General features: G+C 41.1%; 2 protein-coding genes across 3 annotated transcripts in view; one reads left to right on the forward strand and one right to left on the reverse strand.

The window, feature by feature from the left end:
• znfx1 (zinc finger, NFX1-type containing 1) overlaps positions 1-3407 on the reverse strand; it is a 69267-nt gene extending 65860 nt beyond the window's left edge. Inside the window, exon 1 of the mRNA XM_043710198.1 lies at positions 3236-3407. Within this exon, the coding sequence (XP_043566133.1) occupies positions 3236-3263 (28 nt within the window). The 5' untranslated portion in view covers positions 3264-3407. The remainder of the gene's footprint in view (positions 1-3235) is intronic.
• A 184-nt stretch (positions 3408-3591) lies between these two features.
• LOC122560032 (aurora kinase C-like) overlaps positions 3592-13151 on the forward strand; it is a 30693-nt gene continuing 21133 nt past the window's right edge. The window contains exons 1-3 of one of the 2 annotated variants that reach the window (XM_043710204.1): positions 3592-3632; positions 5167-5223; positions 12091-12400. In XM_043710204.1, the coding sequence (XP_043566139.1) occupies positions 5182-5223; positions 12091-12400 (352 nt within the window). In that variant the 5' untranslated portion in view covers positions 3592-3632; positions 5167-5181. Of the gene's footprint in view, positions 3633-3663; positions 3785-5166; positions 5224-12090; positions 12401-13151 lie in introns of those variants that run through there. The other variant, XM_043710203.1, reaches the window with a different exon arrangement.

The raw sequence follows: 13151 nt of genomic DNA on the forward strand, positions 1-13151 counted from the left end.
CAACCGGAAGCGGCAGATTCAAACCATTACAAATGCCGGAGGAAAGATCACAGAAGTGCTTCACAGGAGGCTCTCAAGCACTGAGGATGTCACCTAGACAGGGGACGAAACATCTGCAACACAAATTCCCAGCTCGGCGAACAGAACCACAACAAACTCAATAACTAACACAGTAGTAAGCCACCTCAGAGAATCTTGTCACTGAGGGATCACCTTGATGAATCACCAGATTATTATCAAAACACACATCATATCCTGTCATCAAGCATAACGCAGATCAAACACAGTGGTAAGTAGTAGTACGGGTGGATTTTTTGACGAATTAAAAATACAGTCACATCCTAATTGCTGACTATGCAGAGTGTACTTGTAAAGTCTGGAAATGGGTTTTAATATAAATTCCCCAATTATCAATGTCCTGGGGGTTATCATGACCAGAAACTAACTGGACTAGTCATACTAACGCAATGAGTCCTGCAGGTGCTATCTCACCTCCTGACACCTTTAAAAGACAGAAGTCAGGAGTGTGATGGAACACTTCCCACTTGCCTGGATGAGGGCAATTCCATCAATACTCAAGAAGCTTGAAACCAGCCTGAATAAATTTGATTTGGTACCACATACACTACCTCCAACAAGGACACTCAGTAGCAGCAGTATATTGCCACCTATAAGATGCACTGCAGAAATTCACCAAGGTTCTTTTGACAACACCTTCCAAACCCACGACCATTTAGCAGTACAAGCACAGTAGTTACATGGGAACACCAACACCTCCAACTTCCTCTCAAGACCACTCACCATCCCGACTTGGAAAGATATGGCCATTCTTTCAGTGTCGCTGGTTCAATATCCTGGAATTCCCTCCCTAATACTGTTGAGGGTCTACCTACAGCATATGGATCATAACGATTCAAGGAGGCAGCTCACCACCACCTTCTTAAGGCCAACTAGGTTTGGGCATTAAATGATGGGTAATGTCCACATTCCATGAAAGATTTAAAAGAAAATGTTAAACAAATGATAGTTTTATGCATTGTGTTAAAAGGTAAGAATATGGACATGAGTATTAAGTGTAGGCATGATGAAGATATATATTCAGCTAAGAGAGTCTCTTATGTGACAGCTGCACCTATTTTTCAAGTTCACAGCAGAGAGTTTCTTCTGTTGGCTTCTTCCATTACCTTATTGCACCTGCGGCCCTTCATTCTCTGCAGGCTCTGTAAAGATGTCACTTTGCAAGACAAATTATTGCAACATCATGAAACAACAAGACATACACATCTTCCATATTCGACATTGAAGTCAACCACATTATCAAATGTTTTTAATAGTAGTGAGGACCTGCACCTCAGATTGGTGCCTGGCCTTTTGAAAATTCTCACAAGCAATGGATAGATTGAGATCACACATATCATCATATGCAGTTTTGGTCTCTTTACCTAAAAAATATACTTGACATAGAGGGAGTGCAGTGCAGGTTCACCAGACTGATTCCTGGGAATGGCAGGTTTGTTTTTTTGAGACGAGACTGGCTGATTAGGCCTGAATTCACTGGAGATTGTAAGAACGAGAAGGGATTGCAATGAAACATATAACATTCTTACAGGGCTAGACAGACTGGATACAGGGATGCTGTCTCCCTGGCTGGGAGGTGAGAAAAGAGGTTGGTGGGGGTGAGTCGTGTCCAGACAAAGGGTCACAGTTTCAGAATATAGGGCAAGCCATATCAGACAGATGGTCAGAAATGTCTTTACTCAGAGGACGGTGAACTTATGGAATTCTCTGCCATAGCATGTTGTCAAGCCCAAGTCTTTGAATGTGTTTAAGATATAGTTTTTTTTAAGACTAAATGCATAAGGGAAGTGTGGAGAGGGCAGGAGTATGTCATTGAGATTGAGAATCAGCTATAGTCATGTTAAAAGACAGAATGGCCTACTCTTGTTCTTATTTTCTATGTTCCTACAACTCAAAGGATAACGTAAATGCCCGAGCATCCACCATGAACCTTCCTTTCATGATCAAATTTGGGATAATCTAGATTACATTAAAACAAAATCATAGAAGGAAAGGCTTTTAAGAGTTTTGTAAAACCATACAGTGTAACTTTGGTGGGAGAGCCATAAAAGCCCTCAAAAAAAAAGTGTAAGCAAAGTTAATGCCATTTTCGTTATGTTTCTGTAATCCTCCCACTGAAGTTCCAGTAGATGGGAAGTAAACTGACCCCATAGTCAAAAGGAGATGCATTTTCTGATACAGATATTCACATATTAGGTTCCAATCCCACACTCAGGGACACTGAATTATGGCTACAACACTGACAAAATCCATTAGTATCAGGCATTATACCAACCTGTACTCAACAACATAGCAAACCTATATGACCTGAACTCCCTGGCAAGAAAAAGCCTGATGATGGGCTTTTGCCCGAAATGTCGATTCTCATGCTCCCCTGATGTTGCCTGACCCGTTGTGCTTTTCCAGCACCACACTCTCAATTCTAATCTCCAGCATCTGCAGTCCTCAGTTTCTTCCAAGGAAAAACCATAAGTCTGACACATCATGTAAAGGATGATATGATTACATACAAGCTTCAGTTTTTAATTACTTTATAAATTGTTACTTTTTTGTGAAAACCTGTAAAATCCAGTATAAATGCAAAGATAACAAAATAAAGTCACATGCAATGTCTCTGCCAGTTTATTGTTATATTTAACAAATCAGGCACATAACTAATAATCAGGTATCATTGTTTCACACTGGGAACATATACTTGGCAAACAATTATAAATTACAAAGACTTAAATAGATAAGGAGAGGAACATTGCAGGAGAGGAATAAAATTAAAGTCAAGCTGTCATCTATCATTTCTTTACATTCATATTCTAGGATACTGTGTGTATGATACAGAATTAAGAACTTGGGAGTTAGGCACAATGCACAGACAAACAAAAATGGTAAATACTCAGCAACCATTTGTAGAAAGACACAGAATTAAGGCTTGAGGTTAATGTTCTTGTATCAGAAAAAAATACAGTAAAATAGCTTATATCTCATCAGGACTAGATAGCTTCCTGATTCTTCCTTTCAAATTTAATGTTAAAATTCATATAAGCCCAGCTAAAAATGGGGAAAATTCATCATTTTAACTGACTAGTCAATAGAAGATAGACATTTAAGAAAAAGGGACAGCTTAACATATTCTGTTTTCATGTAGGAAGGGAAGCTGGCCTACCAGAAACTGTAGTTGAATCAAACTTCATAGTTAAAAAAATGTGACAGATAAATGTAAATGTTTAAAATATGGAGGAAAAGAACAAACAAGAGAACTAAGTATATATCTGCTTTAAAGAAAACCACAAGGCCTTATGACCTCCATGCATAACACTAGATTCACAACTTCCGGACGCCTCCGTGTCTGCGCATGTGTCAACCTCCCGGCTGGAACAATAGCGACGCAGACGGTGTGCGCGATGACGCTTGACGTCGGCCTGCGTCAGTCCGTTGAAGAGCCGCCAATAGCGAGCCAGCGACGGGCGAGCGCCGGCCAATTGGCGCGCGGGCTCTGTTAAATGGGTTAAAGTGCGGTGGATTTGAATTTAAACGGCCATAGGAGCTGAGGGAAACGGGCGGTGAGTCGGGTGGAGAGAGAGGGGGGTTACGTAGGGCTGCCGTGACTTTGGGATAAAAGGGGGGGTGAAAGAAAAACCAAGTGGAAGAGAAGGGCTTGGGGCTGGAAGAGCTCCCCACCCCGCGTCGGTTTACGTTCTTGACCGTTTGTCGGGTGAGTTCTGTCCGCTCTTTTCTCTCTCCCGTGGCTTTGGGGGCCTGGTGATGCCTTCTCCAGTTGTGCTCCTGTTCCTCCCTGTATCTCAGGGACTGGGGGGCGGGAGCTGACAATAATAATCAACAATAATCAACATCATCATCATTCACCTCCCTCCTTCAACAGGCCCTAACTTGTCTGTCAGGGTCAAACTGGGGTATGGTAAGGTGCCGAGATCGCCCCTGTCTTCTCTCTTCTCTCCCCCCTCCCCCCTCTCCAGTATAACTCCCTTCGCTGGGATGTTTCCGAGCAGCAGCATCTGATTTTGGTGGCTATCGATTGCAGGGTATTTGGAATGCATTAAATATTTCAGTAGTCTTTCAAATCCTTAATGGCTTAAGAGTGAGTCCGCGCCCCCCCCCCCCCATGGTAAATAATTGCCAATCACATCCGAGGTATTCATGGGTGCTGAGATAATTTCACTTGTCTTGTTCTTTGAACTGAAGTTTATGATAGTGTTACGTTGTGGGATGTAATCTCCTATTTTTTTTTTTAGGCATGAGTTAATTTACTCATGCGGGGAATTCGTTTCTTTTGAGCTTTGTTGCCATTCATCCAGTAGACACTAGTCTTACTCTTGTGGCTTTGTACGAGAACCGTTCGGTTAATTACAAGATGGATTGACAAATAGCACTTTGTCTCTCATGCACTTGTGTGGAGATTGGAATGACAAATGCCTGGGAGCAAAAATCAGGTTTTGCTGGAAAAACTCCGCAGGTCTGGCAGGATCTGTAGAGCGAAAGCAGAGTTAACGTTTCAGGTTCCAGTGACCTTTCTTAGGAGTTCTGTGTTTAACGATGCTGTTGCTGGCTGATCCAGAATAAGCACAGACCAACTGGATTAGTAGGGGTAGAGTATGCTTATCAGCATAATGAAACGTGGCTGCTACCACGCCATTAACTTGTGCAAAGTGGTCCTGTCCAGTGGATTTTTTTTTGATACTAGTAGTTTTTGCTTTATTTTCTTCAAGCCCATGCAATAAAATGCAGAGGGTGTCACTATAAAGCCCTGAACCATTTTATTCCAAATGTTTTCTATTTTGTTCCATCTCAACACCCCTATAGAATTGCTCTTGATGGGCAATCCTGTTCATGGATGTGAAGAGTGAGAAAATGTACAGGGTGGAAATGCTGATTGCATTAACTGTTAATGTGAGTAAACAAATCTCTCAAATTTGGATTCTGTTCCAGAGTGAGTGTATTCCTGCCCAAAAATAATTTTGTTTTTGCTGCTTCAATGGGAAGGATGTACAGTGGGTTTTCATATGACCTAATTCTCTGGGAAACTGTACATACTAGCTACTGCTGTCCATACAATAACTTTTTAACTTCCACTTGCAGGATTTTTGATTGCAAATGGAGAAAAAGGTTGCGAGCCAAAGAGGACATGCTGGAAAGGTATATTTGTTGTCAATTGATGTGCTAACAATTGGTTATGAAGCTGGTGAAATATTGAATAACTACTTGGGCATTAAGAAACAGGCTTTTTGATCCAACTTGTACATGCTAACCAGATATCTCCCTAAGAAATAGGAGTAGGCCACTTGGCCCTTGAAACTCTGCCATTCAATAACATCATCGCTGATCTCCGTGTGGCCTCAGCTCCACTTATCCATCCTTTCACCAGAGCCCTTAATTTTTTGAACAGTGTAGGAATTATCTAAGTTTAAAAACATCCTCATTGAGGATGCCTCAACTATTTTACTGGATATGGAATTCCACAGATTCTTGACCGTCTGGGTGAAGAAGTTCTTTCTCAATTGCTCCTAATTCTGAGGCTATGCTGTCTTGTCGCAGTTCCACCCACCAGTGGAAACATCCTCTACTTCTATCTTATCTGTTCCCTTACTAATTTCATATGTTTCTATAAGGTTTCCCCTTGCCTCATTCTTCTAAATTCCAATTAATATAATCCCAGTTTACTCAGTCTGTCCTCACAAGCCAACTGCCTCACTCTGGAATCAGTGATCCACCTCTGCACCCCCTCAAGTGCTTGTACATACTTTCTCAAGTAAGGAGACCAAAACTGCATGCAGTACTCCAGGTGTGGCCTTACCAGCATCCTATACACTACAATATAATCTCCCTGCTTTTTAACGAGGGACAAAATTCCATTTGCTGCCTTATTTACCTGTTGCACCTGCAGGTCAACCTTCTGTGATTCATGCATCCAGGTCCTTCTGCACAGCAGCATGCTTCAATTTTTTACCATTTAAGTAATAGTCCTTTTTACTGTTACTGCTTAACAAAATGGATGCCTTCACATTTATTAACACTGTACTCCATCTGTCAGACCTTTGCCCCAACTCTTAAACTATCTATGTCCTTATACAAAGTTTCAGTCCTCTACAAACTTTGCTTTACCTCTCATTTTAGTGTCATCTGCAAACTTTGACACACTACACATGATCTCCAACTCCAAACCATGTACATACGTTGTGAATAATTGCGGTCCCACGCAGATCCCTGAGGCATACCAGAGAACCACTGCTAACCAGAGAACACTTATTTATCCCCACTCTTGGCTTCCTGTTAGCTAACCAATCCTCTATCCATGCTGATAAATTACTTGTAATGCCATGCATCTTTATTTTGTGCAACATCCTTTTGTTCTGCTTGCCAAATGCCTTTTGGATATCTTGATTCACCATATCTCCTGGGTCATTGTTGACCACCATGCTCATAATGTCTTCATAGATTTCCAGTAGATTAGTGAACCATGACCTAATTTCATGAGCCCATGCTATGTCTGCCCAAAGATACAATTTCTATCTAGATGTCTTGCTATTTTTTCCTTGATGATAGATTCAAGCATTTTCCTCACTACAGAAGTTAAACTAATCAGTCTATAATTCCCCATCTTTTGTTTACCTTTATTTTATTAAACAGTGACATTAAATTTGCTGTTTTCCAATCTGTTGGAACTGCCCCAGAAACCAGTGAATTAATGGAAATTACCAAGTGCATTTGCTGCTTTTGCCATTTCTTTCAGTACCTTGAGATGCATTCTATCAGGGCCAGGAGACTTGTCTACCTTTAGCTCCATTAGTTTGCCCAACACAACCTCTTTTTTGTGATTGACTGTTTCCATGTCCTCACCTACCTTTGTCTCTTTGACAATTACTGGTATATTATTCATGCCCTCCACTGGGAGGACTGACACAAGATATTTGTTCAATACCTTGGCCACTTCCTCATCTTATTAAATCACCCTTTTCATCCTGTAAAGGAGCAGTGTTTACCTTGGCCTCTCTCTTTCATTTTATATATTTACAGAAACTTTTGCTCTGTCTTGATATTCTGACCTAGTTGACTCTCATAATCTATGTTGCATTTCTTTACAGCATTTTTTGTGTGGCTTTTTATTGACCTTTAACGTTTTCCCAATCTTCCAGTTTCCTGTTGATTTTTGTCACTTGGTCTGTCTTCTCTTTTAATTTGATGGCCTCCCTTATTTATTCTGGCACCCATGGCAGATTTCCCTTTTCCTACAGTCCTTGCTTTTCACTGATACTACTTCTGCTGAGCACTTTGAAAAATTGCTCTGGAAGTCCTCCATTGCTTGTCAACTGTCCCACCATAAAACTTGCACTTCCAACCTATTTTAGATCCCTGTTAAATCTTTCTCCCCCAACACTAAACCTATGCCCTCAAGTTTTGGACTCCCTAGGAGACAGTGAGGTCTGCAAATGCTGGAGATCAGAGTTAAGTATGTTGCTGGAAAAGCACAGCAGGTCAGGCAGCATTCAAGGAGCAGGCAAATTGACATTTTGGGCTGGAGCCCTTCATCAGAAATGAGGCTGGGAGCCTTGGGGGTGGAGAGATAAATGGGAGGGGGGGGTGGGACTGGGGAGAAAGTAGCTGAGAGTGCAGTAGGTGGAGGGAAAGGGTGATAGATCAGAGGAGGGTGGAGCGGATGGGTGGGGAGGATTGACAGGTGGGACAGGTCATAAGGGTGGTACTGAGCTGGAAGGTTGGAACTGGAGTAAGGTAGGTGGAGGGGAAATGAGGAAACTGGTCAAGTCCACATTGATGCCCTGGGGTTGAAGCGTCCCGAGGTGGAAGATAAAGCGTTCTTCCTCCAGGTAGTGAGGGAGTGGCGGTGGAGGAAGCCCAGCACCTGCATGTCCTTGGCAGAGTGGGAGGGGGAGTTGAAATGTTTGACCACTGGGTGGTGGGGTTGTTTGGTGTGTGTCCCGGAGAGGTCCCTAAATCACTGTGCGAGAAGGTGTCCAGTCTCCCCAATGTAGAGGAGACCGCATCAGGAGCAACAGATACAATAAATGACATTGGTGGAAGTGCAGGTGAAACTTTGGAGGTGGAAGGCTCCTTTGGAGCCTTGGATGGAGGTGAGGGAGAAGGTGTGAGTGCAGGTTTTGCAATGCCTGTGGTAGCAGGGGAAGGTGCCAGGAGGGGACGGTAGGTTGTTAGGGGGTGTGGACCTGACCAGGTAGTTGCAGAGGGAATGGTCTTTGCTGGGGTCCATTTGTAGATAACATGTCCATGGATGATGTGACTTATGGTTGGTGGCTTGGAAGGTTCTGACCTTGTTGCAATTGGAGGGTGGGCCAATGTCCTGTACAGCTACAACATGATGTCCAAACTCCATACTCTATGCACTGACCAATGAATGGTTTTTATAAACTGACATTTTCCTAGCTGCCATCAGTTCTGAGGAAGGATCACCAGACCCAAATGTTAACTGATTTTGTTTTAGATGCTGACAGACCTGCTGAACCTTTCCAGCAACTTCTGCTTTTGTGCTATCTTTAACACCATGTCTACCTGTGACTTGATTTTCAAGGAACTATGAACCTGCACTCCAAGGTTTCCTTTTTTGTGTTTTGGCAACACTCCCCAGGATCTTGTCAGTAAATGTAGAAGTACAGCCCTGATTTGCTCTATCAAAATGTAGCACCTCCCACTTTCTAGATTTTTTTTTTTCCCCATCTGCTGCTCCTTGGCCCATCTGACTGCGGTCATATTTATTGAGGCAACCTCCTTTGCTGTTCACTATGTCACCAATTTTGGTATAGTCTGCAAACTTTTTAACCATTCCTCCTATATTCCATCCAAATATTAATATAAAATGACAAAAAGCAGTGGACCCAGCACAGCTTGGGAAAAAATGGTCAGTAATACAAAACCTGAATGTTTCTGAAAAGTTGGTGCACTATCTCGGGCAATACATTTAACAATGAGTCCATTTGTCAACCAATCCTCTCCTACAACACAAATTTGGATTGATGGTTGAAGTTTCTGGGTTTATTACGCTCCAGATGTGATACCCCAGATTATTAAGCTATTGGTTGAGGAGGAATGAAGTGACTCCCCTTCCTCATTACTTCCAACTCACTGTCTTCCCCCATCAAAATGCAACAAGTGTACACAACTTTAGAAGTGTGAAGCATCTTAAAGAGAATTTATAAAAGGACAGATGTGTTGGTCTTTGAATTTTGTGAAGTTGTGGCAGTTAATTTGGGTGATACTAATAACACATTTGATAAATGAACAATTGATTTTGAGGTTTGGGCTTGTAAGTTAGCTGGAAGACCTTTGTTCTGCTTAAAGTAAATCTTAGCAGTACTTATGCACTTAATGGCAAGATCCTAGGGAGTGTTGCTGAACAAAGACCTTGGATTGCACGTTCATAGCTCCTTGAAAATGGAGTTGCAGATAGATAGGATAGTGAAGAAGGCATTTGGTATGCTTTCGTTTATTGGTCAGAGTATTGACTACAGGAGTTGGGAGGTCATGTTGCGGCTGTACAGGACATTGGTTAGGCCACTATTGGAATATTGCGTGCAACTCTGGTCTCCTTCCTCACAATATGGGACATGTGCTGGCAAGATGGACGAGATTGGTTTGGGATATCTGGTTGGCATGGATGAGTTGGACCGAAGGGTCTGTTTCCATGCTGTACATCTGTATGACTGACTCTGTATGCTTACTCTTGGTTTCCAGAAAGAGACAATAATCCCTTTATTTTACAAGTAAATCAAGAATGACTTGGTTTCTCATTTGTGACGCTTAAACAAATCTTTGTCCACTAGTACCCACAAGCATGACTTGAAAGTACCCCAGGTCTTGTGTTTTCCACTTTTAAGAATACACAAACATTGTCTTTTGTCCAGATTTCTGTCTTCTCCCCTCAGGTTCACACTCTGAGAACTCATAGGGGTTTATAGTTCTTCATTTTAAGTCCTCTTCTTGAAGCTTCCTTGATATCTATGAATTGTGACATTCCTGACTCATTGAGACTACTGATGATTCACGGATCTTTCAGGCACTCACTGAATAGCTTTGACCAAACTTGCATTCTTTTGGTCTGCATGTCCATTTCTCTTTCAAAAACCTTTTGCAAATAGAAGTTCAATGTCTGCAAGTTATCCATGATTATGAACCTTTTGTGATACTCTTAAACCAGTCTTCTTGCAAATTATTCTGATGAATACAGCTTGTAAAGCTTTGACAGTCTTTATCAGTACTCAAATGTACTGTTAGTATGAGTCTGGGAGTTTAAATAGGTAATGATATTAGGTGGACACAAGTGCATATAAAGGGGGTTTGTTTTATAATTCTACAAACTGTGGGTAAATACACCTCTACTATAAAATAATATGGGAAGAGATACCAGAGGAATTATTCTTTTTTTTTTGCTTGTTTTTTTAATAACGCAAACATTTGTAGTACCAAAAGACAGGTGCCTGGTAAATTCCCTTTTTTATTTTTAAGGATACTGAATGTGCCTGAGAATTGCAGACCAGTCAGTTTAAAGCCACTGCTAGGAAAAATAATGAACCCTTACTAATGGAGAGAAGAGAACGTTGACTGTTTATTATTAAATTTCTCTCATTTTGAAAACCACATTTTGTGACCAAGCGTAATGACTTTTCTCCTGCTTTTATTTTGAGTAGGTAGCACAGTAGACAGGAACTTGCATCCACTGCATCTGCAATTTCAAAAAAGCCTTTGATTTAGGATGCCCCATTATAGACTGATCAATCATAACATTTCATGACAAGTGGCCAAATAGATTGTGAGCTGGCTTCAAGAAATGAAACTGAGTGGAAATAAAGTAGCTGTTCAGTGATCCACAAGGATCAGTGCTGAGGCATTACTGTTCATAATTTACACTTGGTGTTTTGGAATTTGGAATCAAAACTACAATTTTGATGTTTGTAGTTGACAAGCTAGGGAGGATTGTTGGAGTGCAAGAAATTGCACCCTGACATTAACTTGCAGATCTTTAGTACAGATAAGTAAAGTAATGCTGATAGAATAGGCAACTTGCCTTGAAAGATTTGGGGGGGGGGGGGAGGAGAAAGGGATTCAACTGTGCATATATCAGTCACTAACAGTTAATTTTTTTGCATGGCCACAAAAGTAAAGAAAATGCCAGGTTGTATTTCTGGTCAGGTGATTTTGGAATATTTAGCATTTCTGCTTACCATTCTATGACCAGAATAGAGCCACCAGGATGATACTGAAGATGCCAGATTGTTCATATTGAGAAAAGGTTGCCAGAATGGGTGGTCTCGTTTGCAGGAGAAAATAAATGAGGGTGTTTATAGACAAAATATTTTCACTTCATGAGGAACACACCTAGAAGATATCAATGGCAAATGATCACCAAAAATCCACTCTGTGTACTCATTACCCAAGAGTACATTGTGACATGGGTACATTGTACCCATGTGACATTCACTACTATAAACCAGTTACTCTTTCGTACGTCTTATATAACTTGCAATATATAAGGCAATTGAATTAATTGTTTAATGCTTTGCTGAGTGCTAGATGCAACAAACTGGCTTGCACTAATTTCGTATCTTCAAACGATATAATGAGGGTATCTTCTCTAATAGAGGTGATATGGTTTAGTATCTGAAACTCCACCCAGCTGAGGCGTTAGACTGACTCCTGCCTACCTATGATTTTTGGATTTGGTGTTAGTAATACATAATTATCCTGTGCCTCCCCTTCTGCTTGCACCCACTGACATCAGACAAAAGTGTGGCTGCTCCTATCTATATGTGCACATGCACCCACCAACCGAGACATGCAACAAAATAAAGATTAATTTGTCGTTGTGCTGTATTTCAATGGTCAAAGCAGACACATGGATGACCTCTAGGTTATTTTTATATGGCATTCTGGATTGAAAAATTCTGAAACAATGCACTTGCTGAGCCAGCAGAGTATTTGTAACAATTGGATGTTATTGTATGAAAAGCCACTTTTATTTTCCTTTTTTTAATAAAGATGCCAGCCTTGGATGGTCCAAAACGTGTTGTAGAAGCAAAGCACAATTCTCAGAATCAACCACCTACAGGGAGTTTGTCAACACAAGTGGTATCTGCTCCTAACTCAGGCCAGCAAAGTGTACCACTTCAAACGCGGGTTATGTCTGCCAATTCGCTTCCAATCAAGCGTCCAGTGTTAACAAATCAAGTGAAACAGGCAGTGCAAGTGCCTTCCCAACTGAAACCGATTTGCCAGAAAGATGGTCAACAAACTTGTGAACCTCCTAAAAATCAAACTAGTATACAACCTGGTGAGGTGTCGAGTGATGGTATGTATACTTTCTCACAATGCTAATGTTGTATATGTCAGCATGCTACAATATTTGTTGGTTTTGAAGCTAACCACAACCGGTGAGAGATCTTGGTTGATCTGCTATTTGATTTGATGCCTGCCTTAATGTTCTGTGGACTATGCAGATTCAAAACTGGTAAATTTTGGATTCAGGCAGTCATGTTTTTGGTAAATTTGTCAACAGTTTTTTAATTCCCAATGTGTATACTTTTTTTTAATTGACTAAGAATTTAAATCTTGTATATCCCAAAAATGGCCCCTAACCAAGATGCTCCACTAAAACTGTAAAACCGGCACCAGTCTGACATCACAAATATATCTGGCCAGGTATGTCCTGTATACACAGCATGCAAATCTAACCTGACCAATTATTGCCCCATCAGTTTTTACCTCAATCAATGTAATGAAAGTATATCAGTCCTATAAAGTTGTACTTGCTCAGTTTAGGTTAGCCAAGACTTCTCAGTTTCTGACCTTATTGCACATTGTTCAGACATGAACAAATCTGAATTCCAGATAAGGTGAGAATGAATGCCCTTGACATAGACTGGATCAAGGAGCTCTTGCAAAACTGGAGCTGACAGGAATCAGGTCAATTTCTTCTTTGACTGGAGTCATACCCGGCATAAAGAAAGTAAGTTGTGGTTGACAGAGGTCAGTCTTCAGCTACTTCATCTATGACCTCTCCGTGTAGTTAGAATTAGCAATCTTTGCTAACGGTTGGTAAA

Source organism: Chiloscyllium plagiosum, chromosome 20, assembly GCF_004010195.1.
Source record: "Chiloscyllium plagiosum isolate BGI_BamShark_2017 chromosome 20, ASM401019v2, whole genome shotgun sequence".
Taxonomy (NCBI): domain Eukaryota; kingdom Metazoa; phylum Chordata; class Chondrichthyes; order Orectolobiformes; family Hemiscylliidae; genus Chiloscyllium; species Chiloscyllium plagiosum.